The sequence below is a fragment of the Prosopis cineraria genome, unplaced genomic scaffold (assembly GCF_029017545.1).
Source record: "Prosopis cineraria cultivar Desert tree isolate PC_DT_omini unplaced genomic scaffold, ASM2901754v1 PC11, whole genome shotgun sequence".
NCBI lineage: Eukaryota > Viridiplantae > Streptophyta > Magnoliopsida > Fabales > Fabaceae > Prosopis > Prosopis cineraria.
The window spans coordinates 4,114,030-4,139,452 of NW_026555342.1; the positions used below are offsets into that span (position 1 = coordinate 4,114,030).

The following is a 25,423-nucleotide window of genomic DNA, read 5'->3' on the forward strand; positions in this document are numbered from 1 at the left end:
ACGGCGTTAGATTAAAATTAATGATCTGGTAACTTTTGCAATCACCTGTGTAATGTTATGAGTTTTTTTATCCTTTTTTTCACTTTAAGATATTGAGTATCTTTAATTAATTACTTTATAAGTATTTGTCCCTTTACTCTTTTTATATTCACATCACTCAATCACGATACCGTATTCTTAAATGATTATAATTCCTATCACAAGGACAACAATTTGTAGTTTTTAATACTCTGCTGTGCTAATAAAATATTATAAATTTTTATTATATAGATGAAATAATAAAATTATTAATTAATTAATTTTTTTTTGCTTGGCAAAGATGATAACATGGCTGATACCGCTTTCTCCACTTTATGCCCGAACACACTTTACCTCTCTCTCATCTTTGCTTCTCCTCAACGTTCGGTAGCCTAAAAAGCATCGTCTGCATAAGAAATTCTAGAGAGATAATGAGAGTTTGTGCTTTGTATGTAGAGTGTAGTGGATAGTGAAACTTTAGGGGGGGAGAGAGGTGGGATATTGGGTCTCTCTCCAGTTGTTAAATGTTAATTGAATAGGCCTGCCCACCATCAACACTTGTCTCTTGTACACTTGTCGAGCCCTTTCTTCTTCTTGTTGTTGAGGGAAACACTGCGTGGTGCCACCTCTGTTTAGAGAGGGAGTTTGTGAAGGTTTTGGGTATTCCAGATGCTTTGCGAATGGGCAAAATTCAACAGCAAAATCTGCAGCAACGGCAGAGCCATGACCCCGAGGATCCAGTTTCGTCGGGACTCCTCTGCCGGGGATGTTCGGTGGTTCTTCGAAGATTTGCAAATGAGCTCAGTTTCAAGTGCATCTTCATTTTGATCTTGAGTCTGTCAGTTTTGGTTTCTGGGTTTTTCTGGATGTACCCTAGATTCGCGATAAAGTCTTGGTATGATGCCAGTGATGCAATTAAGCAGCGAGGTGAGTTTTCCCCTTCCTTCCCTCTTTAATGTTTTAGGTTCCCCCCCTAACCTTGTTTTGAACAAATTGGCATGATTTGGTGATTTCTGTAAATGGAAAATTCTAGTTTCACATTTTGATTGCTTGATTTTAGTTTTTAGTTATTCTAATTACTGTCTATTTGGTTATTTTCTTTCTTGGTCCTGATGCACTTGATGTCATTGGTGGTATTGGTGATCTCAGGTTGGTACTTATCGATCGATGTCAGATTTTGTTTGTGATGCTATGAACTAAGTGCTGTTAACTTTTTCTTCTTTCTTTCAATCGAGGAATCCTTCTGCTTTGGGAGGCTCCGGGTGAAGTTGTTGGCCTTATTATTCTATGATCATGTTGCTCTATAATTTTGGAAGCGTAAAAGTGTAAATTCAAAATGCCACCCAACAAAAAAAAAAAAAAAGATTTTGGGGTTGAGTTCTTTTAACATGATCTATATCATGGCGCATGGTAAGAGGAGTGGCAGCACTATCTCGTGTCTGTGTTAAACGTCTTGTTTATGCTGCTGCCACGGATTTGACTTCTTATAGTGTTCTAACTGTGATATGTATATAGATCACCAAACATATGTCCTGAAACTTCGTTTGTCTTTAATATCATCCCTAAAACTAAGCATGTTGTTTGCTGTTCTTTGTTTTAATTTATATCTAGTTATAAGGGCTGTATATGGAAACATACATTATTAATTAACTATATGTCAAGTTAAAATATGTATTGAACAATGCAATTTTTTTTTTTTTATATGCAATCAACTTACCAATTGCACCTTAGGAAGTGCCATAGACTCGTTTCCATACTGAAAAATAGGGAGACTAAATCTGGGAAGAGAAAAATGTGGACCTCCTGCTTTATAGAATGTCTTTCTTGGCATTTGTGATTTAGAGAGATTTCAGGAGGACACATAAGTTTGGCCTTTTACACATGCCAAGATGATTGACACAAGTGCTCTGAGATAAAAGAAAGAGGAGAAAATGATTAAAAACTTAAGGATAGCTATTTCTCTATGAACAGTACTTAATTGTCTGAAATTCATTTTTGCAAGCGAGATAGACAATTACATGTTAATCATTCTTCTATTTTGGATGAAGTTGTCTTGAATCTATTGTTTGCAATGGAAGCCGTAACTTTAAAATCCATTAAATTTCCTTGCTTGGTACAAACTTAAGATTACGATTCAATTTAATGGTTGTTGTTCATGTAACCCATGAAAGAATAAGAAGAATATTTGATTGAGATGACTGAGGCATATCAATTTACTAGTTGTTCACGTGACACAACTAAATGAATCTAACTTAATAAAAACTATATTATAATATAAGAACCTCCCATTTTAAGCCATTTCAATTATGGAGTTTCTTGAGATTTAAAGCTGAAAAAGAAATATGACACCATTTAGCCCTTGGTGCATTGCCCTTGTGGCAAAGTAATCACCTTGCATGGGGGAGGTGGTAGGTTCAATCCCCCACAGGGTTGGTTTAGAGTGAAATTGATGTAAATCTTAGTATTCCAGAGAGTTTGGCTAATATTTATGTATCAATTTTTTATTGAAAGAAAGAAAAAAAAAACTTTTTCAATTTATGATAAATGGTTCTGATATGACATATCTAGCTCTTGTGCATATCAAAACTTGCAAGTAAGAGTATGTGCGATATAAGGAAGAAAAATTTAACTTCAAAATTTCAAAGATATATATAGGAGGTGGAGTACAACACCAAATGCTAACAGTTGCTCATAATGAGGGGTCCCTACGTTTAATGTGATGCCAGATTGCCAGTGTATACTGCTAATTTGTCTCTGTAGATGCCTTTGTTGCTGAGGCCTGTAAGGACTAATTGGACTGGCGGTTATTTCGCATTGTAAAATATTTGAATATATTTCATGGTCTGGAGCTTCGCGTTTGTCCAAATGAAATGAGTACATTTATATAGAATTCAAGGTAGAGGAAATGCCATGGAGTTCCTGAGAATCAAGCAACAGGGAAAAGAAAGGAAACACATACAATCAATGACCAACTAAAGAAAGGAAACAACCTAGACATCAATGGCAATAAAGAGTTAAATATCACTGATAGCTGAAGAAGGAAAGGAGCTGTCGGAGATCCCACTGAACTTTTTATATGAAACATGAATCAATGATTATATGTGTGATGCTAATGAACGCAGCAGCTTATATCTGCAGTAACGCACAACTTGAGTTTATTGTAATTTTTCTTTGTGGTTGAGATTTAATTTTGCAGTTTAGATAAGAATATGATAAATTTTGCAAGTATGACTTCATGATCTTGCCAGAGTGATATCGTTTTTGCTATTGTTTTTGTTTTTACCTCCTTTTAGACATACATTTTAGGCATTCATTGTCATTTGAACGGTCTTGCTGTTCCCTTTACTGTGATGACATGGCTTTCATTCTTTACATTGGTCCAAAAGCTGAATAACTTTATCTTTCTACCTTTCAGATGGCCATTTGAGCAATTTTTTTACAATTAATAAATCATTTTTTGCAGAATCTTGTTAATAATTACTGGTGCAAATGAGTTATCACTTATCAGTAATTAGTTTAATAAACTTGAATATCTAGTAGCTAACTGCTCACTGTCGTAAAATAGCTTAGTGTTGCTTGGTCACCGAGGATTGCATATCAATTACTGTGCATTATAGGGTGGTGCATATTGGAATTGTTACGTGGGGATCCTTAAATACGATGACTTCCGTACATTCTGTTTATACACTAGAACACTATTCCCACTGGCCAGGGATTTTAAGACTGTGTTTCTGAAGTTGGAAGGAAAATAACTTATTATGGGCTAATCCTTTGATGGGTTGAGTGTTTTACTGTCTCCAGCAGGGGTAAACCCTTCTAAGGTTGCAACCATGTAGTGGTGAAAGCAAAGTCCTTTTCTGTTCATATGTTTTGTGCTATACAATACGTATGGTTTGTTAAAATATTTAAACTCCTGCGCCTTGCCTTTTCTCAAATGAGTTTTGTTATTTATCATTTTTCTAATATTACTTTTGTTTTTCAAGGTTCTGAATACCTTTCTTTCTTGGATTTCAGCTACTGTCCAAGCATCCTTCAAACTGGAAAAGCCAGTTTCACAGCTAATTCCATACATTAAAAGACTAGAATATGATATATACAGTGAAATAGGTGTCCCAAATACAGAGGTTTGTCCTCAAGCTCCTGCTCTCATTCTTTTTAGTCTTAGCTCAAATACAAAAGGTGACTCATTGGCTACTTGCTCCTAACAGGTAGCTGTTCTATCCATACACCCAAGTGGTACACCTGACTTGGCAAATGTAACGTTTGGTGTTCTCTCTAATCCACTGAATGTACCGATAAATTCAGTGTACTTGAGTCTGCTGAGGTCATCATTAGTTGAACTGTTCCTCAAACAATCTAATCTGACTTTGACAACATCAATATTTGGGAATGCGTCTACGTTTGAGATCGCAACAATTCCTGGAGGGGTAACTGTAATACCAGTGCAGCTGGGTCCTATTATTCAGATACCTGAGATTCTGTTTAATTTTACTCTCAATAGTTCAATAAATGAAATACTGGATGGTTTTGATGACTTTAAGAGTGAGCTGAGATTGGACTTGGGTCTAAGATCTGATGAGGTATAATCTCATTATCTTCATTTTTATTTTGGTTAGCAGGAAATGCAATATGGTTTTGAAAGTGCATATAGATTTCTGGTTTGTTTGAGATTAGCTTTGATTTTTATCATTATAACCTTTAATTGTTGGATATTTGTTTCTGTACAATTTATATCGAAACATTCATTGAAGTTGAAGGAAAAAGTTAAAATTAATGATGAAAACGTATGCTGTGGAAAATTAGTGCTCGAGAAGAATTTTTAATTTACAATATTTTTTTGTCAAAGTTAAGGAATGCTTATAGATTGGGGAACCTGATGTGGGTGACTGGTTACATGTTTCAGCAACAACAATAAGCTTTATCTCATTAGGTGGGGCCATTGTGCTCTATCAACAAGCATGATTAATTGTTTCAACCTTCATGATAAATGAATGCTAAGTCATGAGTTGGAATATGTCTTCTTTTGAATAAATGGATGAAGATTTTCGTTGTACACTGCACTATTGATTCCCCAAAAATACTACTGATTTCCATGGAAATAAATTGAGAATTTCATGCAAGATCAACAAATATTATATTAATTCATTGGATTGCCTTCAATCATGACTCGCACTCTGCAGTAAATTATGGAAGCTTCTATTAAGCTGTTTGCACCAACTTCTAGCACCTTGTCCGTATCATTTCCCTGTCTTTGATCCCGTTTCTACTTTTCATGCAGAATGTTTACGTTCAATTAACAAATGAAATTGGCTCAACAGTAGCTCCCCCAGTGATAGTGCAGGTCTCAGTCACGTCAACATTTGGAATAATTCCACCTCAGAGATATCTTGAACTGGCTAGAATAATAGCAGGCTTCACTGAGAAAAACCTTGGCCGTGGTAACTCAAACTTCGGCAAAGTCAAAGAAGTCAGATTATCGTCTTATTTTAAGGGCTTGTTTCAAGGAGATGCACCATCTTCTGCCCCTGCTCCATCCCCCCAGCTAGTTGATCCTGCTGAACCTTCAGTTTCACCATATCATTCTCCTTCTCACTCACCAACATCCCCAACTACTGCTAACCGATCCCCATGTTTTGACTGTCAAGCGTCATCACCTGCACCTTCTATTGAGACGGAGAATCCACCTGACCCTTGTCCATATAGTGACTTCTCATATCCTCCAAGATCATCCCCAAAATCTTATTCTAACCCATCTTCTCAATCTTCTGCTGCTCCTTCTCCCTCACATTTTGTGAACCCTACAGCTGAGGCGCCTATAACTGAAGCATCCCATGGCTCCAAGCCTGACCTCGGCAAAGGAAAAGCTGTAAAGCCAATACCTCGGTCACTTGCTTCATTATATTCATGTAAGTTCATCTTCTCTCACAGGATCTGTCCTTTCATTTCTCATGCTTGGCTCCAGTTGGTACTAATGATAAGATTTACCTCATGCTTCTGACATTTTTAAAGATTCTCGTAACTATTTTACTTGTTCTAGCCGCTATCCACACAGCAGAACATCACTACGGACTACAGGGTGATTACTAATCTTTCTATACTTAATCAGTAGTGATACTATTGTATGTGCAGAATGATTTATGCGCACATTCGGGAGGGGGAAGACATTTCTTTGGTGGGTTATTTTCGTTATGATGGAACTGTACTTTATGTGCATACTTCACCGAGATTAGCTTGGTCAATTGATAATAGTGTAAAAAGAATATATATATATATATATATATATATAAGGAGTATGTAGATTGTACACGCTAAATTGATTTGCCCCATAGGGACAACTGAAGTGACTTTTAATTGGTAGACTACAGATGTAAATGAAAAAGGGTTCAAGCAGCCTCTCTTAGACAAAAAGCTTTCATCAAATCAAACATTAGAGTAGAGATATTTTACATATTTGCATTGATTACATGTGAAATTACTGTTGATGGTTAGGACTAGTTGGTGATGGTTAAAAACATTAATATTAATAGCACTATCAAATTCATGTGCTCAGGAGTAAGATCATCATATTCAAGCCACACACCTTGTGAACTTAAAAATTTGATTTCTATTTTCTATCAGTACCTAAGTACATTGTTCTTTCTTTCTTTGGTACAGCATCAGCATGTGGTGATTCTCTTGGGGAAATCTTGCTCTTGGTATTTTCTATGCTATCAGTGTATGGTCTCTTTTGTCTGTCTCTATGAAACCAGGGTGTAAAAGATGTGGATAAGTTGCCAAATGAAGGATCTACAAAGCCCAGGAAGGAGACAGCAGCATAATGGTGCTTTAAAAGCTCCTTTTAAACCGGAAGCGGAAAAAAATGGTCAAAGCCAAAAAAGTTGGCGGGCCACCCCTTTAGTTATTACTACATAGAGAGAATGTTAGATAAATAGATATGTTCTATCAAAGGTAAGTAAACTAAGTGAATGGGGAAATATATAACCATGTCAAAGTGGGTCTGAAAAAAAAAAGGCGTTTGATGTGCTTATATGTTTCTTCGCAAGCTTTTATTTCTTTGTTTTTTGTAGATCAAACTAAGAGCACCACTCTTCAAGAGCAAAGGGTGGCTTCTAAATGCGAGAAGAATCGTGTTTTGTATCCATTCAAGTGTATGATATGCCAAGTATTGTGGGTTCTTTACACATCTGAGTTTACTGTTTAACTTTCAAAACTTATCTTCTCCAGCAATATCCAGAAAAATGGTAACCTGTGCACATTTCACCTCTCACTGTGCTTCTCCCTTATCTCTATCCGCGAGGATGATGATCTATAATTTCAGGACGCATTGAGACTCAGGTTTTGGATTTAGCATTCTTGTGACGTTAATAAATTCAGAAGGGAAATGAATAGTTAGAAAAAGAAATTTGTTAATATTAGGATTTGAACAGAATCTCATATTTGAATATATGAAAATTTATGAATTTGGAATTAATTTTAATTCACTTCTTATTGGAATTATTTTATAATTCTAAATTTTTATCCTTTCAATCATCTTATTTTTTTTCAAGTCTTTGCCATTGGTGCTTTTGTCATTTCCATATATATATATATATATATATATTTTAATCTGTTTTCTCTTTTTTTTTTAAATGCCAGTACATTACTATTCTTTCTTTAAAACAAATTATTTTAAATATATTTTAAATGTGTGATTTTAAATATGAAATTTTAAATTTTAAATTTTAATCTATCAAACTAAAGGATTTTAGGAAGCAAGATGAAAGGAAGGTAAATTTTGTATAAAAATGGTAGATAATAAAATGGAAAAGAATATAATAGAATACAGCAAACTAATTAAGTGTGTTTTGTATAAAATAATGTCTGGGTATAATGTGCCTATGTAGGTTGAATGTACAGTATCTTTTCCCTTCTCCATATCAGCAACAGTTATGATATTATGAGTTATGCCTAAACTTTTGTAGCCTTGAAATTTGTGTTCCCTGTGTTCTGCTTTCCTCAATCAACTTCTTATGAGGCTATAACTGCATCTTGCATTTCCCAAACCCTAAAACTGATTGCCTCAACAGCTGCTTCAACTTCAACAGATAACATAACATCACGTCATAACTTACTTAGAATCCCCTGAAGCAACAACAACAACAACAACACACACACACACACACACACACACACACACACACACACACACGATGTATATATATAGAGAGAGAAGGTGAATTTCACTTTTTGTTTTGAACAACCAATTTGAATAGAGGTGAGAATATTTTTATTTTTTAAGAAAAACGAAAGTTTGTAGATAGGGAAATAGATTTTTGGAGTCACGTAGTCCCATAATATACTTGTGCTTTTTTTTGGGGGGGGGGGTGTCTCCTTGCTCTAATACTACATGACTGTACGTATGACTACATAAATCTATTCTTGTTTTGTAAGATCTGATTTTCTTAAAAAAAATTACATGAATTACATAATCGTAAGACTACCTTTACCCAAAACAAAGTTGTGAAACTAGGGGGTATTTTTCCCCCCCTCACCTATAAGCTTTGGAGTGGATCAGTTTAAAAGAAATTGAAGGAGCAAGACAAGTGAGCCTTACCTTAATCTTTTTTAAAAATTTTTTTTTCTCCACTTTAGTCCATTATCTAAAAAAGTTTTAGGGTGTGTTTCGATTTCAGTTGGATATAATTAATTATAAAAAAATTAATTAATATGATTGATTTAGAATATAATTGATTATGTTATGTGGTATATAATTGATTTACAAAATTAATTAATAAGACTGATTTTAATCAAAATTAAAAAGTAGAATTGAAATGCAAAACTGAAAAGCAGAATTAAAAATAAGATAAAATTATGGTTTTGTAAAAATACATCCAAACAACCCATGTTACATGTTAAAACCAATTATAAATTCAAAATCATGTTTAAAAAAAAATTCCAAACACCCATTATACATATTAAAATCAACTATGAACTCAAAATAATGATTTTCTTAAAAATATTCAAATGCCCCTATAAATGTCGAAATTAATTATGAACTTAAAATTACAGTTATCTCATAAGCTATTGTTATTTACTTTTCAATTCAATTTTTCAGTCATACATTTCTAAAAATTTATCCAAAACTTATATAAATAATTTTACAAATCATATAAAATTTTCAGTTATACATTTCTAGAAAAGTTCTATTTTTGGTTTTAGAAATTGGGCTCCACACAATATAGTCAATATTCAGCATAACAGGAGACTTGATTAGTTGAGTACTAAAAGTTCGTGATATACCCAAAAAATGCTATTGAAACCAAGTAGTGTATGGTATAAATATGGACATGTTACCTTGTTGATTGCAGCCACAATAATATGAAATGAGTTTACAGCATGAGGTCAGATGATATCTAAAACTATATGATCAGCAATGATCGCCACCACGGACCACCTGCATATTTCTCACACTTTTTTGTTAGGCTCTACATGTCATTGTTAGTATAATACCAATGCTCCATTGTCTTTTTTCTTACAACAAAATTTTTTTAATGAGTTGAATTGTAGGAGCTCATTAACGTTATAATATGTTTTCAAATTCAAGAAGTATTTTACAAGTACTTATATATTACCTAACAATAAAATTCTCATATTGAGAACGTGATTTAAATCCATCACCTATAATATTATGTGTGTATGTGTGGCCTTTATCTTCTATAATGTTATCAATATTTTTTATATTGTTTTGTTTGAATGTATAACAAATTAGAATTGCACACCTAACAAGAGCGAATGATTATATTCTTCCATAATCATGTCAAACCAAACTTAACAACAGGAAAAATGACACTTTAGTACCCTCAAATTTTAAAAATATCAATTAACGGCCATAGGCCAATTAACCAAGATGTCTCTATTCACATGTAAGGGGAAAATCTTGAAAGTTAAGTTAGAAATATTGAAAACTTAGTTTTATTGTTTTGTTTAAGAATGTTGTCCTTCATTTTTTGTATTTTCAACATGTGTGTGTATTTTTCTAATATAGCTTCCAACATTTTTTAAATCAAAGAATAAATATGAAAAAAGTACTTAATTGAAAATCAATCTAACTAAGCTTCTAATTTCCAACTTGTATGTGAACAGATTAGCACCTATGCAGGATACACGTAAATAAAAATTTATATTTAGAGTTTGAGTTGGGCACTATAAAAATTGGCCTTTAAATTATAAGTTTAGAGATATCTAAGACATTAAACTCATCTTTTATGTAATATTTTTTTAAAATTTTTAAAAATAGTGTAATCTGATATTTGTTATTAATAAAAGTTAACCATTAGTTAATTAAAAAATAATACAAAAGAATCTAACAAATTATAAAAAATGATAAAAAACAGTGTAATAGATGCTTTTTTATATTTATTTTTGGGGTCCTTGTCTTTGTGTCTTTTTTGTTGTAATTTTTTAAATCATTTTCTAATTAACCCATAGTTAAAATTAACTTTTGTTAATAGTGAGGTCAAATTAAATTACTTTCAAAAGTTAAAAGGGGACATTGCATAAGATATAAGTTTAGAATTTTAAATACTTCCAACTAAACCTATAGTTTAGAAAACAATTTGCTCATTTACCCTGTAAACTTCAATGTAAATATTAATGTCAATAAATTTAAAATTAAAATTTATAATAATAATAATAATAATATTATTATTATTATTATTAATAAATCACACGTGTATCATTCATAAATTCATAATTCATAAATTGTTATCAAATCTCGAAATACTTGCTTACTTTTTCATATCCAAGGGTATTTAATATGTCTTTATCTAATGTCTTCTCTAATGTTTCAACTTTTCAATTTTTATTTTTTTTTAATCATAGACTTCTATATAAAATAAGAGGTGTTTCAATATCTTGAAAGCCTGAAATGAGTTTTGTTTGTTTATAATTTTTTTAAAATCATAATTATACCCTTTCGTTAAAGAAAACGGAATTGGAAAATTGTGCTATGAAGACGTCTAGCCAGCCTTTTTTTCGTAAGTGCTTCAAAGGGTTCAAAAAACTTACCTCCTCGTCGATCATCATTTTCATGAAAATCAAACAAATATCTCTGAGTCCATTCCATAACTGCGCGCACAGGTCGTAAAGAAACAAGCTGGCTCCATATCCAATTCAATCCCTGTGTAGCTTCTTCAAACCTAAAACCATATCGATAATCAAAATGCGAGAAATCTTCACGATAATTGTAAAATGATGATGATGATGAAGCGCTTGGCATCTCATGGCGGCAAATGGGACAGGTATTGTGCGTGCGAAGCCAAGGCGTAATGCAATCCGAATGATAGAAATGCTTGCACGGTAACTCTTTCACTTCCATTTCAAGCTGAAATTCGTCTTTGCAAATCGCGCAATTCGGATCGCTCGTTAATTGTGCTTCTGTGACTTTTACCGTCGGCAATCCTTCGATGGCGGAATCCTCGGCCGGAGGTGGACTGTTGTCGTCAGGGGCTCCCGGAATGTGCCTTTGTGGACGAGCTGGTCTCGCAAATCGGAGAGTGATCCAGGTCTGAGAATTCGGTCCTTGTTCGGTTTCTTCAAACCTTTGAACTGTTCGATTCAATCGAGCGTTTCGCTCTCTCATTAATAGAGGAATAGGTGAAGGCTGTAAATTAGGAGGAGTATTCATGAGAAGGCTGGGCCTGGTGATATCGAGTTCGAGGTGTAATTGATGGGAGCAAAAGGGGCAGGAAGAGAAATTAGGGTTTGCAGAGGAGGGGATTCTGACGGCGCGCTGGCATGTTTGGCACCAGAAGTAGTGGAAGGTTCTGGTTCTTTGAACGCCATTGACGACAACACGAGGACGGCCTCTCATATCCATAGATTATATTATTGGAGTTTTTTTGAGAGTGCAGAGATTTGAGTGTTGAAGAAGAAGATGGAATTATATATATAATCAATAACCATGCTGTAAAAGTTGATTGACGAGGGCTTCCTATGAAGAAGAAAGAGGTTGAAGGAAATGAAATGGATGGCTTTGGGGCAAACAAGAAGGGATCCTTTTTCCATTACTGTTGGCGTTTCATGCTTCATGAAACGTACAAGGTACGTAACGAAAAGCTTGCTTCAAAGATAGTTCAGAGTTATCGAAGTGCCCTGGATTTCTTCTAGGTTTGAATTTGAGCATGCATACGAGACAACTTCATATTATATTCCATAATTGGAAATCTCCTATTCCTGTTTCTTTCTTCTTCTTTTTTCATTTTTGTAAAATTGAAAGTTGAAAATGTATGCAGAAAGATTGTTTTTTTTTTAATTGCTCATTGTCCTAAAAATTTAGAATATTACCACCTTCTATCCAAATTAATATGAACTCCCACTTTCTGAAACCATTATTGCCACCACAATAGCATATCCTAAGACTCGAACTTGAAGACTTAAGATAGGGTTATAGAAAGATTGTTAAAAGTCTCACAATACAATTAAATTGGCAGCTGAAAAATAATTGTCATTTTATTAAATGGATATTGTGGTATTTAATTGTGTTTTGAAAAAAAATGTAATTTTCTCACTATACAGATGCAAAATGTACTAGATTCATTCAGCTATTTTGCAGGCTCATTATGCTAAATTGAGAATCAAAGTAGATTCAACTCAATGTTAATCTTCCTTAGGTGAGCAGCCATGAAAGTACTCCACCTTGCTATAGATTCCTCAAAGTAGAATAAAATGGAGCTTGCACCTGACACATGTATCGGATTTGGTCATATATTCTTTATTTCAAGGGAAATAAAGGGAAAAAGTGTGCACTTATACATTTTTAAACATATATTTAGATTAATTTTAACAATAATAACATTTATTTCCAAACATTCGATATATATTTTCACGAAAATAATTGAAGAAAAGTTATTGATGATTATTAAATTAATTTAGTTTAGATGGAATGAAAATATTACGAGCTAAGAGTTAGCTATGTTAATGTCTTTTATAGATTATATATGAAGAACATTGGAGATCCATATTATGTTTTTATCAAACGATATGATAAAATGTGTTTGGAAACTTGTTTATAGAAAAAGAGTCGTTTTTTATATTAAAAAAAAACTGGATGCAGTTTATTATTGAAATTGTTTAATAAAAACGGGATGCTTTTCTTTCTATAAAAAGAGAAGAGTTTTTTTTTAAAAAAAAAAATACCAAAGAAGAAAGAAAAGAGTTGCTTTTATCAAAGGCATAGTTTTGCTTTTGGCTAGCAACTGTGATTAACATGTCTTTAATGTCTTAAAAGACTCGTCTCAATTGGCGCTTTTTACTATTGAAATTAAATTTATAGATGCAGTTGCTGAACACGCACGTAAGTTAAAACACTGGACGAATATTAAATTTTATAAAATTATTGTAAGTTCAATTTTAAAAAATTGGTTATATTACCATACTTAACTTATCGGCAAACAGAATTCAGCCATTCTTAAAAGAAGGTAATGGTTGTGTAAATTGGTCAGCAAATCCTTGCTTCATATCGAAATTTGATTTGGTTGCCTTTGTTGAGTCCTTTGAGGGAATTCATTGTTTTACTGTACAGTGACCTTTTTTTCCCCCAAGTTGTGCATGGGTATAGTATTTTTTTATTAGAGATAATTTTATTTAATACAGTTAAATATTAAATATAAATATTTCTTTTAATAAAAATAATAAACCTTGATTCATCAAATTTTGAAAAGCTAACTTATTTTGTTATACCTAATTCATATTAATGTTGGTGTGTATGATGACCTTTTGGGCATCTCTCCCCCAATGGAAGTTTTGAAGCAACTGAATAATATATTTGGGCTTTGGCCCCATATTTTCACTGATAATAGAAAAGTTATCTCTATATATTTGCAAATTTAGTTGGATTATTTTATTATGTTTTAAAAGTGAAAAGGTCAATTTATACACGAGTCAAAATTTTAAAAAACATTTGTATAATTTAGTATGTGTTTAATTTTTAATTTATAAAAAGTTCATTTATTGAAAGTTTATTTAATAAAAAATAAATTTAATAAAAATCAGTTGTTATAATAAAATTTATATTTAAATATATTTTTTAAAAAATTAATTTAATAAACTAAAAGTTATTTAAATAACATATGATAAAAAATACATTTAAAAGTAATAAAAATGTCTGCATAATATAAAATTTGAAATATTTAAACGATAGAAAAATATATCTACATGTCTTTATAGCTTGTTTCAATTTTGAATTAGTTCCCTATGATTTATTTTGAATTAGGTTTTTATAATTTGAAAAGTAATTTTGTTTTGAGAAAATCAATAATTTATTATTGATTTAAATCTACAGGGATTAATATATCAAACTATAAGACTTTAATTAAAATAAAATAAATTACAGAGACTTAATTTAAAATTGAGAAAACTATTAGAATCAACATATTAATTTTTCCTAAAATTATAAAATATAAAATGAATGATATAAAACATTTTTAATAATTATTCTTTATAAAAATTTATATATAAATAATTCAAAAATCTCAAATATCAATTTTGCATTGTCTCTTTACTTTGTCACAACTCAAATGAGACTCACAAGGGCATAATATTCAATTATTTTTTCATGGCTTTTGGTCTATCATTATTTTATTCAGTCATTATTATTATTATTATTATTATTATTATTATTATTATTAGTGTCATTATTGAATTTTTACTTTACCTCTCTCCCTTCTCATCATACACAAGCAAGGAGGCTTTTAAAATTTGCTTTTAAAAAGCTCCCCCAAACCAAGTTAAGAAAATCCACTTTCAACTATATTTTCAACATGCTTTTATTTCGAAAAGTAACTAAATAGTTTTTAGCTTTTTAAAAATACAAATTCAATTCTTAAATGTGAAACTCAGAGTACCCAAACAAACCCTTAGTCTAATAATTAACTTGTTTATGTTACGTGCTAGCAATTAACATAACTAACTTGTCCAAGGTTGGAGCCAACGAGTATTAAGGCCTAACGGGTGAATTAGGGAATTTATATAATGAAAATTAAAGGCTAATCCCTCAAGAAATCTTAACGTTATTTAAGGAGTTAATTTTTTTTTGAGCGATACCTTCTAATCCATATACATTTTCCAAAAATTGAATCTTAAAATAATGTTTAAGGAGCTCAGATGTATATATGTCTTCTTTTATATGAATTATAAAAATGCAAATAGGGAGAAAATAAATTAATTTCATTATTTAAAAAACTTCTTTTAATTAATTAAATTATTTTTTAGACATTGAGATCAAATTTTATTTAAAAGAAAAAGTAAAGTGATAACATAACAAATTTTAAGCAAGCTATATCACTCTACTTGGATTTAAACAAAGGTTAAAGAAAACATAATGAAAAATACAAGACCTACAACCTAGTGTAGAGCTTAATGATATACTATATTGGGCCTTACATTGTGACGATAAACAAGAAAAGAGTAGATTGGAACATGACAAAATTTCACCTTGTGGTTGACCTAATCTTAAATGTGTTATGCTGTCTATCCTGGCCAAAGTAGAAATGTATTAACTGTAGGGACTTTTGAGTTCCATTTCCAAAAACTATTAGCCAATGGTGGTTGAAAAGATCCATAGCAATTAACAAGGATTATGTCTAATAAAAGGGATTAATTTTTTATAATGTGACGAATTAAAATTTATATAAATTGGGAAACCAAATAAAAAAGAGAGCATAGTTTGCAATTCATTCCTCAGCCAATTCATCCGCCACCTTGTTCTGCTCACGTGAAGTATATTGTAATGTAAAAGACCATTGCAAAATCATGAAAACTTGATTATGGGGTGGGTTTAATATATATATATATATATATATATTTGTAAACCTACCAAGAAAGCGTGAACCTTGACTTTTAATGCATGTTTGATACATGGAATTTTTTTTTTAAAAAAAGAAAATGCATCTAGAAAAAGAAAGGTGCATTTATAATTTTTTTATAAATACTATTATACCTATCAAACATTGCATTTTTATATTTACACACTCTTTACTTTAACCTTTTTTTTTTTTTTGCAATCGTATTTGTACCCTAGCTGGATTTTTTTGGTCAATTAAGAAAACATTCATTAAGATGTCATGTAGGAGTGAGCAAAACAGAAGTGAATCAAATTGGGTTCGATCAATTTAATTTGGTTTATTTAATTATATAGTTTGATTTGATTATTTTCATGAAGTTTTGATTTATTTGATTTGGTCTGACTCTTAGAATCAAATAGACTGAATAAACCAAAATGTTATTTTTTTAAAAAATATTTTAATGTCAATATCATAGAATAAAATAAGAAAAAAACAAGTCAACCTAACCCTTATTTCCTCATTTCTTGTATGAATTTACATGTATTTGGTGGTTAATGCATATTGTATTTTGATCTAATGCTTCTTTCTAATTTTATTCGGATTTAATCATTCTTTTATTCAGTGACAATGCTTTATTATTATTTTTTTGTAAGGCTTGATGTAGCATAGGGATAACAAAAAAAAAAAAAACTTGCAAAATTTGGTTGATAGGCCCATCTTCGAGACAATGAACTAAGTTAAATACCTGAATGGAACCATATTATTTCAATTCAATTCAGTTTTTGTTATCATACACAAAATTCAATTTAATTTAATTTGATCCAAATTTTTAGGCTAGTTCGGTTTATTGATTTGTTTGATTCAACACCAAACTGAATTGAATCATACGATACAAACCCGTAAAGTCATGCATGTAAAAAAATCAGTTCTACTTAATGTATATTGATTTCATATTTATTATTATATTCATGTTGATTTATTATCCACAGGCCACAGCAATTGCATTACATTTTGTAAACATTAAGTTATCTTTTTAACAAAATTTATCAGATTAGAAATACTAGTTATTTATTATCAATGCAGGTTGAAAATTAGTTATTAGAAATACTAGTTGGAGTACAATAGTAAAAATGAAAGAAAAAGAGAAAGCGGAGTTTTTCTAAGTAATTTAATTTTAGGGAAAAAATAAATTTTGTTGTTATTTTATAATTATTAATTTAGTCTTATAAGTGCTTTAATTTAAAATAACTCAATTTCTATAATTCCTTAATTTACAAGAAGTTAATTTTTATCATTTTTCACTCAAAAAAATTAATTTTTTAACTCAAAAATATAAATATTAAATTGTTTTGAGTCAGAAATTATAAATTCGGGGTTAAGACCGACGGGAAGCTTTAGGAAATCTCTCCTCCGTTATTTTTGCGTCGGATGTTCCACGGTAACCGACCTCTTTTTTTTTTTAAAAAATATTTATATAATAATTTTTAAAATTCTTACATAATAAATAATAATAACTTTATAATAGGTAGATATAGGACTCACAATAAAAAATGAGTAGTGGATATGGAACAAATATTAAAAAAAATCTATTTAAATTATAATATAAGACATCTTTTAAAAGCTTTATTTACCTAAAATATAGGGTATTAAATAATTTTATAATTATATTGATAAATGTGGTTTAAAATTTATAAACAATTTTATTTACTTATCTCCTTTGTAATTTAGTTATATTCAATATTTTAATCTTCTATTTATTTTTAGAAATTAAACCTATTAAAATCTTCTCTCCTCTCTATTACAATTGTTATATTACAATTGAAAATTAATATCCCTTACATTATGTGGGTATAAAATCTAGTTAAATTTATAATTTCCCTTAACATTATTAACCTCCCATTATTCGACTTACCCGAGTGCTAAGTGCTAACTGAGTTTCCGGTTCTAAGTCGGCCGAGTCATCTTGCCGGGTTACGCCTTGCGGGAAAGACTTTCGGATTGGGTTGTCGCCTACTAGGCTATCTTCCATTCATCAAAATCCCTCTCGCCCAACGCTTCTTTCTTCTCTTTCGATTCTCTCTCTCTAAACTCCTCCTCTTTAGAGAGAGATAAATCGCTTCCATCAATACCAATATTGCCAATGAAAATCTTCTGAGAAAATCCTACTCCAATTTTCTTTCAATCCAAACGGAAAAGCCTTCCCAAATGTCACTTGCGGTGTTCCAAACGGCTCAAATCATGCCCATGAACTCTCACGCCGCCACAAAGGCTTTGCCGCCGAATCCTTCGTTGCCCAGTTCGAAATTCGGTTCACTCCAGCAGGTTACAAAGCCCGCCGCCTTCAAGCTCAGGCGGCGATTTTCGGTGGTCATAGCCTCAGCTACCTCTGATGTGGAGAATGGTTCGGCGGCTTTATTGGAACGGTGCTTCAGCTTGCCGGATGCTCCCGGCACTTCTGATTCTTCGCTGCCTTCATCCTCTTCAATGAATTTGGGTCCCGTTATGAAGGGAAAATATAGTTCACTTGGTGCTGTGACATTAGAAAAATCCAAACTTGATTTGTCGCAAAAGCAAACCAAGTCTAGCCCTCAGGTTAGTATCCAAACTTTGAGTTGGAAGACTTCGGGTTAATACGTTGTCGTCGTTGACGAATTTTTATGAGAGTGGAAGGGATTGAAAGAATGAAAGCTCAATTATCTGTTTCTGTTCTATAAAATGTCATTGTAGCTTATGCAATGATCAATTTAGCATATATCCGAGTATTCTTTGGTTTCGTTTGGATCATGCCTTTGCACACCCTAGCCGTCTGAGAATAACTAAGCTGACAAGTCAGGGTGCCCTGTGTTTTTTCGTTTGTTTGTTGGTTTTTTTTTTTTTTTTTGGGAGGGGGATGTGGGGCGGAGGAAAGAGTAGTGGCATTGAACATGGTAGATGCAAATGGAAATTGGACAGTGAAATGAAGTAATACTTTCGCCCAAATGTTAATTAGCGTCTCAAATTACATTTCATCACTGCTGATAATGAAGGGTGAATGAGTTATGGTTGCTTGCTGACAATGGATGCAATACTCAAATCTCCACTTTAAGGACAATACCTTCTTAATTTTGAATAGGTGTGATTATTCAAGTTCACCTTTTTTTACAAAAGTTCTCTTTTTTAATATTATATGCGGGCGCGTGCTTGTATCCTACACGTAGGCATAAGTTGAGCAATGCATTCTTTTAGAAAATCTGGTTGTTAACTCTATCTCCCTCAACTACCTGGACTGGTTTATCGGGCTATTGTACGAGTCATTGACCTTTACATTAGAACAATAGAGTTCTGAAAAATAAACCAACTGTAGCACTCTTGATGCATGATATATATCTTTCTAATTCTCTGAATTTGCTTCCTCTTTAGAATTGATTAGTTTGATCAAATTGCCTGTTCAAGCTTGGCGTACAGCTTGCTAATAATTTATGATCATAATTTATAATGTTTATGACATAAACATTAAGCTTACAACAACAACAACAACAACAAGCCTTTATCCTACTAGGTGGGGTCGGCTACATGGATTGCAAGACGCCATTGTGCTCTATCATTTATCAAGCTTTTAGGAATATTATTAATTAAGAGATCGCGTTCAACAACTTCCAAGAGTGTTCTCTTAGGCCTTCTCTACCCCTCTTAATCGGACTCAAAGTTATATGTTTTCACTCTTCTCACTGGTGCCTCCCTTGGTCTTCTTTGTACATGTCCAAACCATCTCAACCGATTTTCAACCATTTTTTCCTCAATAGGTGCTATCCTCACTTTTTCGCGTACGTGCTTATTTCGAATTTTATCTTTACGTGTATGTTCGCACATCCATTGTAACATTCTCATCTCTGCTACTCCAACTTTATGCTCTTACTGTTCCGTTAGAGCCCAGCATTTACTACTATGTAACATTGCCGGTCTGATAGTAGTGTGATAAAACTTTCCTTTAAGTTTATTAGACATCTTACGGTTGCAAATAACTCCTTTAGCTTTTCTCCAATTAAGCCACCCAGCTTGAATCCTATGTGAAATATCTCCACTGATTTTGCCATCATTTTGAATAATGGCTCCCAAATATTTAAACTTTTCCACTTGAGGTATAATTTGATCTCCCAATTTCACTTCCAAATTATTGTCGAATAGTCTCTTACCAAATTTACAATATAAATATTCCATCTTACTCCTACTCAGACGGAAACCTTTCGACTCCAATGTCTTCCTCCATAACTCAAGTTTGCAATTAACCTCTTCTCTTGTCTCTGCTATAAGAACTATATCATCCGCGAAGAGCATACATTTGGGAATTTCCCTTGAATATGTTCTGTCAAAACATTTAGGATCAAGTTGAACAGATAAGACTTAGAGATGATCCCTGATGTAGTCCAATCTTTATAGGAAAATCCTTTATTTGACCACTAGGCGTTCTTATACTAGTTTTTACCCCCTCATACATATCTTGTATGGCTTTAATATAAACATATAGCTTAATCAATTATAAATCCACTGTTGTTGACAATGTAGCTTCCCTCTTGCTTGATGTGATTTAAACTTTGCAGCTTGATGTTGGGGGAGGAGGGGGAGATATTGGAAAGAAAATCAATCATGGTGGTGGTGATGGGGGAGACGATGATGGCGATGATGATGATTACTTTGATGACTTTGATGATGGTGATGAGGGAGATGAGGGTGGCTTGTTTAGGAGACGTATACTCCTTGAAGAGGTTAGAAATCTCATTGATGCAATTTTAGAATAATCTTTTTGGAAAATATATGCTTTGTTTTGCTTTCATTCACAATTTTAGAATAATTTTATATACAAATGAAGCTCTGTGTCCTTGTCACAGCTATTTGACCGTAAATTTGTGGATGCTGTGTTAAATGAATGGCAAAGAACAATGATGGATTTGCCTGCTGGGTTACGTCAAGCTTATGAAATGGTAGAGTAATTTTCAAGGCTGATGGCAACCTTTAGGCTGTGAACCATATGTCCCTTTACTGACTGAAATAACATTTCCAGGGTTTGGTTAGCTCGGCTCAGATGGTAAAATTCCTAGCAATTAATGCCAGGCCAACTGTAAGCAGGTTTATTTCCCGAGGAGTACCACAAGGAATATCAAGGGCTTTTATTGGCAGGTGAGTTTATTTTTGATGAGATGGCATTAAATTAAGGGCATGCATTTACACATGTATGTATATGCGTGCGTGCCTGTGGTCACACACATAGAATTCACTCGTTAATACAACCAAGACAGTCACATACAGAAGGTGATACACTATCTTAGCGCCTTGAGGCAGGAGGTGCTAGAGAGATGCTTGTCTGAGTGAAGCAAGGAACTGAGATAGGAAAATAAAAATGAAAATATGTTCTATAAATGGACAATATCCAAGTATGAACTATTGTGATAACCTTGCATATGAATTAGCTTTTCATGTACGCTTATCAGATAAAAAAATGTACTATTAAGTATGTGAGTCAGAAAATGCTAATGTTGTTTTAAAATACTCAACCTGATAATTGTGACAATTCAGGATGGGAATAAAATAAACCTAGTATGTGCAAGGCACCTGTGCTAAGTACCTTTTGTCCATTTGAAGGGAACCAAACCCATTGCCACGCAAGCACTTGGATGGAGTTCTCTTGCCTTAGCGCCTCAATCAGCAAGAGACATTGAGGTCTTTTGTCAGTTGTCATCTTGCCTCATAGCCATAGTTGCTAAGGCAAGGGTTTTTAATCACACCAATCACAACTTGCAATTGACTTAACCATAGCATGAGCATGGGAGCAGAATTTCTACTAATTTGTGTTGCTTCCCAGGGCTGCATTTTTCAATTCTCTAGTACCATCTAGCAAAATTATTTTGCTGATTCAACGCATGCAAGTCCCTGAGTTGATGGGTCATTTAGTCCTGGCTGTTATGATATGCTTTCATCATTATTTCCTTTCTTCATTCAGCTGCTAGTTCTCTTGTAAGTGCTCCTGCATTCTATTTTTGTGTTTTGTTATTGTTGCTCCTATCAGGTTACCACTGTGATTGATCAATGATGAAGTTGCTATGGTGTCTTGTTGAATTATTCAAGTCGTTGGCATATAAATCCCTATTGCCATATGAACAAATATCAAAGTATAAAGATTGAGAGGGAGGAAAATGAGAAAGTGTATAGTCATTTTTCAAACGTTTGTTGCTCACTCTCTGTGATCCATATGAACTTGTAATAATATATTATAAATTAATGTGCAATTATTATTATTAGCATTGGAGAGATGACAATATCGCTGAATGATTTGCTTGCTAGTTATGAAATGACCTTACAAATAAAATGTTTCCTGTCAACTTCTGAATACTTTAAAGGGTCAATTGCCTGTGACCATTTTCTTTATAACCTTATATTTTAAAAGAAGAATCACATTCAAGGACTTAGCAAAAAATTTATTCGCAGATAAGGATCAATACAAAATGAATTGCTGTTAAAATGGGAACTTGTTTTTTCTCGAATGGGATTTGTTATTAGTTCTTGTCTTCGAATAAGTTTCTTGCTAGGTCTTTGGATGTGATTCTCCCTATTTTTGTTTTTTTTAAATTAAATAGCCTGAAGTTGATGGCTGTCTGGTGCTTGGTTAATTTTAGCCTAAATAGAAAATTTAATGAATTCTTAATTTTCCATCTGGCCATAACACTATAATTATCCCAGGTACCCTTGTGTGTGTGTGTGTGTGTGTGTGTCAATTAACTTTGATTAAGATACATTAAGTTCCATTGTTGGTTTTGCTAGCAATGCTTTGTGTTATGATGCCCTATTTGAGCAATTATATTACATGCTGATAATATAAAACTTATGGAAATGAGAATGTTTAGGTAAATATACAGGATTAAAAATCAGGATAGAGTAGGACGTAATTTATGGGGTAGTTTAAATTATGGGTAAGGTAATTACATGAATGCAGAATGGTGATGAAATTTGTTACTTTTGATTAGTTGTTAGTTGAAGCTGTTAGTGTTAGGTGATAACAGCGTTGGGACTTTGGATTCTATTAGATAACTAGCTTTCTTTCTAAAGGCCTTTAAGCTATGAGGCAGGCATTTGGCCATTGGATGTGTGATGAATGTGTTATGTTCTCCAAAATTCAATCTGGAGAATCCATGAAGATGAGAGGGTATCGAGGTTGTGGTGGAAATCATTGCTTAGTTCTGTAAGAGAGTAGCAATATGAATACACATAGAGGGTCTTGGATTATTCTTGTTTTCTAACTATGTAGTGAATCCTTTGAACTCGTATCAATGCTGCTTGTTGCATGTGTTACTCATATAACCATAATATGGAATGAAGAAGGAAGGGCTCATGTTTGTTCCCCCATGAAAACTGACGAAAAGTGTTTCTTAGCTGAGCATAGGTACACTAATTGACAGAGAGATGTGAATCTATCATCTTTTTGTTTAATATTTCCTTAGAGTATGACCGTGGGCTATGTTGTTTCAACATGTATTTGTCCTTTATGAGTGTTGAAATGTTATTGTTGGACATCAATGACTGAAGTTAGTATTCTTAAACTTTGGAGAACATGGTGTAGATGTCCTCTCATGTCTGATAAGCCTCAGTAATTTAGCTGATCTCTCTAATGTTTGAAAAATTTACGAATCAAAGTCAATTAATTATTTTATCTGTTTAAATTTTATTGTTAGTGTGGAGTTTAATATACGTGCATTAATGTGATATTGCACAGGTTGCTTGCAGATCCTGCATTTATGTATAGGCTTCTATTAGAAGAGGCTACTACGATTGGTTTCTCAGTGTGGTGGGAGTTTAAAAACCGGAAGGATAGGTGTGTTGCTGTTTTAAAATTATTTGAAGATTTGTTTGATGTTCTCATCGAATGAATTTGACTATTTAATTAATAATTGCTAACTTCTATCTGACTCCAGGATAAAGCAGGAATGGGATCTTGCACTTGTCAATGTGCTCACTGTGGCAGCATGCAATGCTGTAGTTGTTTGGTCACTTGCTCCTTGTCGATCATATGGAAACACATTTCGGTTTGATTTGCAAAATACCTTGCAGAAGCTTCCAAACAACATATTCGAAAAGAGCTATCCACTTAGAGAATTTGACTTGCAAAAGAGAATCCAATGTTTCTTTTACAAGGCTGCAGAGTTGTGCATGGTTGGATTGAGTGCTGGTGCAGTACAAGGTGCATTGTCAAACACTTTGGCTAGAAAAAAAGAGGGAAGGTAAGCAGGGATGAAACCGTGTTCAATTATATTCAAATTTGGTGGAACTACAAAAGCTAAATGCTAATTTTGTTGTATTTAATTTGACTTGGGAATTGCCTGCAGGTTATCTGTGACGGTTCCTAGTGTGAGCAGTAATGCATTTGGTTATGGTGCTTTCCTTGGAATCTATGCTAACCTGAGATACCAGCTATTATGTGGATTTGATAGAGCAATGATTAGCCATTTTGATGTTATTGGAGTTGCATTGTTCTTCAGCACAGCCTTGAGGTCTGTCTCTCCCGCTAAATCAATAGCATTTTTAGTTATTGAGCTGCATTTTTGGCTCCCTCATTGTCTCTGGCCTTTCACTTGTACTTCTTTTTGAATAATTGGCTTCATTAATGGAGCTGCACGTATCTGTAACAAATGTTTACGTTTGACTCTAGTAAAGAGACCTTTTGGTTAACAATATAAAACTAAAGGTTTGCTTGTTAATAGCATAATAGCATCGTGCAATTCACGTAATTGACTTCATCTTGTGAGATAAAACTTGTTGTTGACTCTAGTACTTGCAGGTTTGGTGGGATATTATTTAGAAGTGATGTTGCTTGAGCATTTATTTTGGGTTTTGTGCAGGGCATTGAATGTTCAATTAGGAGAGGCCTCCAGGCGTGCCTGGCTTGGAGTTGAGGTAGATCCCCTGGCTCATTCGGACGACCTGTTGAAAGTTTATAGGAGGTCTTCTGAGAATGAAGAAAAGTCATCTTCAAAATGGTTTATATCAAAGAATGCAGTTGTATCTGGGCTAGGGCTACTGGGCATCAAACAGGGCAGTCTAGACTCAACCACGGACTCAGTATCTTCAGCTCCTAAGGTGCGGAGAAAAAGAATTGTTCGGAAGAAGGTTGCTGCAGGATCAGCTTAATTTCTTCTGATGTAATCGTAGACACTGCTCAAATTTTGTTTTTTGCTTTTTGCTTTTTTTTGTTTGGCTGTGGTAGAATCTGCTAGATTGTCCTTGGTGATTTCTGGCTCCTCCACTGAACTCTGAAAGGGGTGACTTGGGGCCTTGATATTTTTCTCCACGTCAACTAAGTTTGAGGAGGATTCTTTTTCTTCTACTTCTGTCCAATTCTTGATATTGATCTTGTTGCTTTGGTTGACTGAATTTTTCTCAAGATTTTTCAATAAAATAGAGTTAGGGCTTGTAAGAAGAATTCTATTGTAAGTTGTATTGAGATTGACTCCATAATGTTGGTAGCTTCTCATCACATTTGCACAACAATTGCCGTAGTCCAATTACCCTGTCTCCGTGAAATGTTGATTCTTAGAAGTAAAGACTAAAGACCAATTGAG

General features: G+C 33.1%; 3 protein-coding genes across 6 annotated transcripts; 2 read left to right on the top strand and 1 right to left on the bottom strand.

Moving 5' to 3' along the window:
• The first annotated feature begins 368 nt into the window (after nucleotides 1–368).
• Nucleotides 369–7,245, top strand: LOC129285927 (uncharacterized). Of its 3 annotated transcripts, none has more exons than XR_008587426.1 (6): nucleotides 369–945; nucleotides 4,033–4,142; nucleotides 4,227–4,598; nucleotides 5,297–5,924; nucleotides 6,056–6,190; nucleotides 6,673–7,245. XR_008587426.1 is itself a non-coding variant. In XM_054921909.1 (6 exons), coding segments are annotated over exons 1-5 (1,359 nt in total). In that variant the 5' UTR covers nucleotides 369–698; the 3' UTR covers nucleotides 6,150–6,190; nucleotides 6,673–7,245. The 3 variants fall into 3 exon arrangements, 2 of the variants coding, with proteins under 2 accessions (XP_054777884.1, XP_054777883.1); XM_054921909.1 differs by having other exon boundaries at nucleotides 6,148–6,190; XM_054921908.1 differs by lacking the exon at nucleotides 6,056–6,190.
• Nucleotides 7,246–7,775: 530 nt separating this feature from the next.
• LOC129286818 (E3 ubiquitin-protein ligase RING1-like) lies at nucleotides 7,776–12,144 on the bottom strand. 2 transcript variants are annotated; one of them, XM_054922879.1, is made up of 3 exons: nucleotides 11,065–12,144; nucleotides 9,352–9,451; nucleotides 7,776–8,084 (listed from the first exon to the last, which is right to left on the bottom strand). In XM_054922879.1, the coding sequence occupies exons 1-2, from the start codon at nucleotides 11,873–11,875 to the stop codon at nucleotides 9,417–9,419; spliced, it is 846 nt and encodes a 281-aa protein (XP_054778854.1). In that variant the 5' UTR covers nucleotides 11,876–12,144; the 3' UTR covers nucleotides 7,776–8,084; nucleotides 9,352–9,416. The 2 variants fall into 2 exon arrangements, with proteins under 2 accessions (XP_054778854.1, XP_054778853.1); XM_054922878.1 differs by having other exon boundaries at nucleotides 7,776–8,093; nucleotides 11,065–12,143.
• Nucleotides 12,145–17,845: 5,701 nt separating this feature from the next.
• Nucleotides 17,846–25,338, top strand: LOC129285864 (protein RETICULATA-RELATED 1, chloroplastic). Its single transcript, XM_054921806.1, has 8 exons — nucleotides 17,846–18,431; nucleotides 20,417–20,581; nucleotides 20,705–20,797; nucleotides 20,878–20,993; nucleotides 23,581–23,679; nucleotides 23,780–24,085; nucleotides 24,191–24,355; nucleotides 24,704–25,338. Exons 1-8 carry the CDS (start codon nucleotides 18,045–18,047, stop codon nucleotides 24,990–24,992), a joined length of 1,620 nt encoding a protein of 539 aa, XP_054777781.1. The 5' UTR covers nucleotides 17,846–18,044; the 3' UTR covers nucleotides 24,993–25,338.
• The last annotated feature ends 85 nt before the right edge of the window (nucleotides 25,339–25,423 follow it).

What these genes read in the sequence shown, in the direction of transcription:
- LOC129285927 (XM_054921908.1), top strand. Translation starts at nt 699, where the DNA reads ATGGGCAAAATTCAACAGCAAAATCTGCAGCAACGGCAGAGCCATGAC. An exon ending in TAGGTGTCCCAAATACAGAG is followed by an intron (nt 4,143 to 4,226) that starts GTTTGTCCTCAA and finishes TGCTCCTAACAG; the next exon opens with GTAGCTGTTCTATCCATACA. An exon ending in ACTTGCTTCATTATATTCAT is followed by an intron (nt 5,925 to 6,672) that starts GTAAGTTCATCT and finishes TCTTTGGTACAG; the next exon opens with CATCAGCATGTGGTGATTCT.
- LOC129285864 (XM_054921806.1), top strand. Translation starts at nt 18,045, where the DNA reads ATGTCACTTGCGGTGTTCCAAACGGCTCAAATCATGCCCATGAACTCT. An exon ending in GCTAGAAAAAAAGAGGGAAG is followed by an intron (nt 24,086 to 24,190) that starts GTAAGCAGGGAT and finishes AATTGCCTGCAG; the next exon opens with GTTATCTGTGACGGTTCCTA. An exon ending in TTCTTCAGCACAGCCTTGAG is followed by an intron (nt 24,356 to 24,703) that starts GTCTGTCTCTCC and finishes GGTTTTGTGCAG; the next exon opens with GGCATTGAATGTTCAATTAG.
- LOC129286818 (XM_054922879.1), bottom strand. Translation starts at nt 11,875, where the DNA reads ATGGATATGAGAGGCCGTCCTCGTGTTGTCGTCAATGGCGTTCAAAGA. An exon ending in AAATGATGATCGACGAGGAG is followed by an intron (nt 9,452 to 11,064) that starts GTAAGTTTTTTG and finishes AGAAATATGCAG; the next exon opens with GTGGTCCGTGGTGGCGATCA.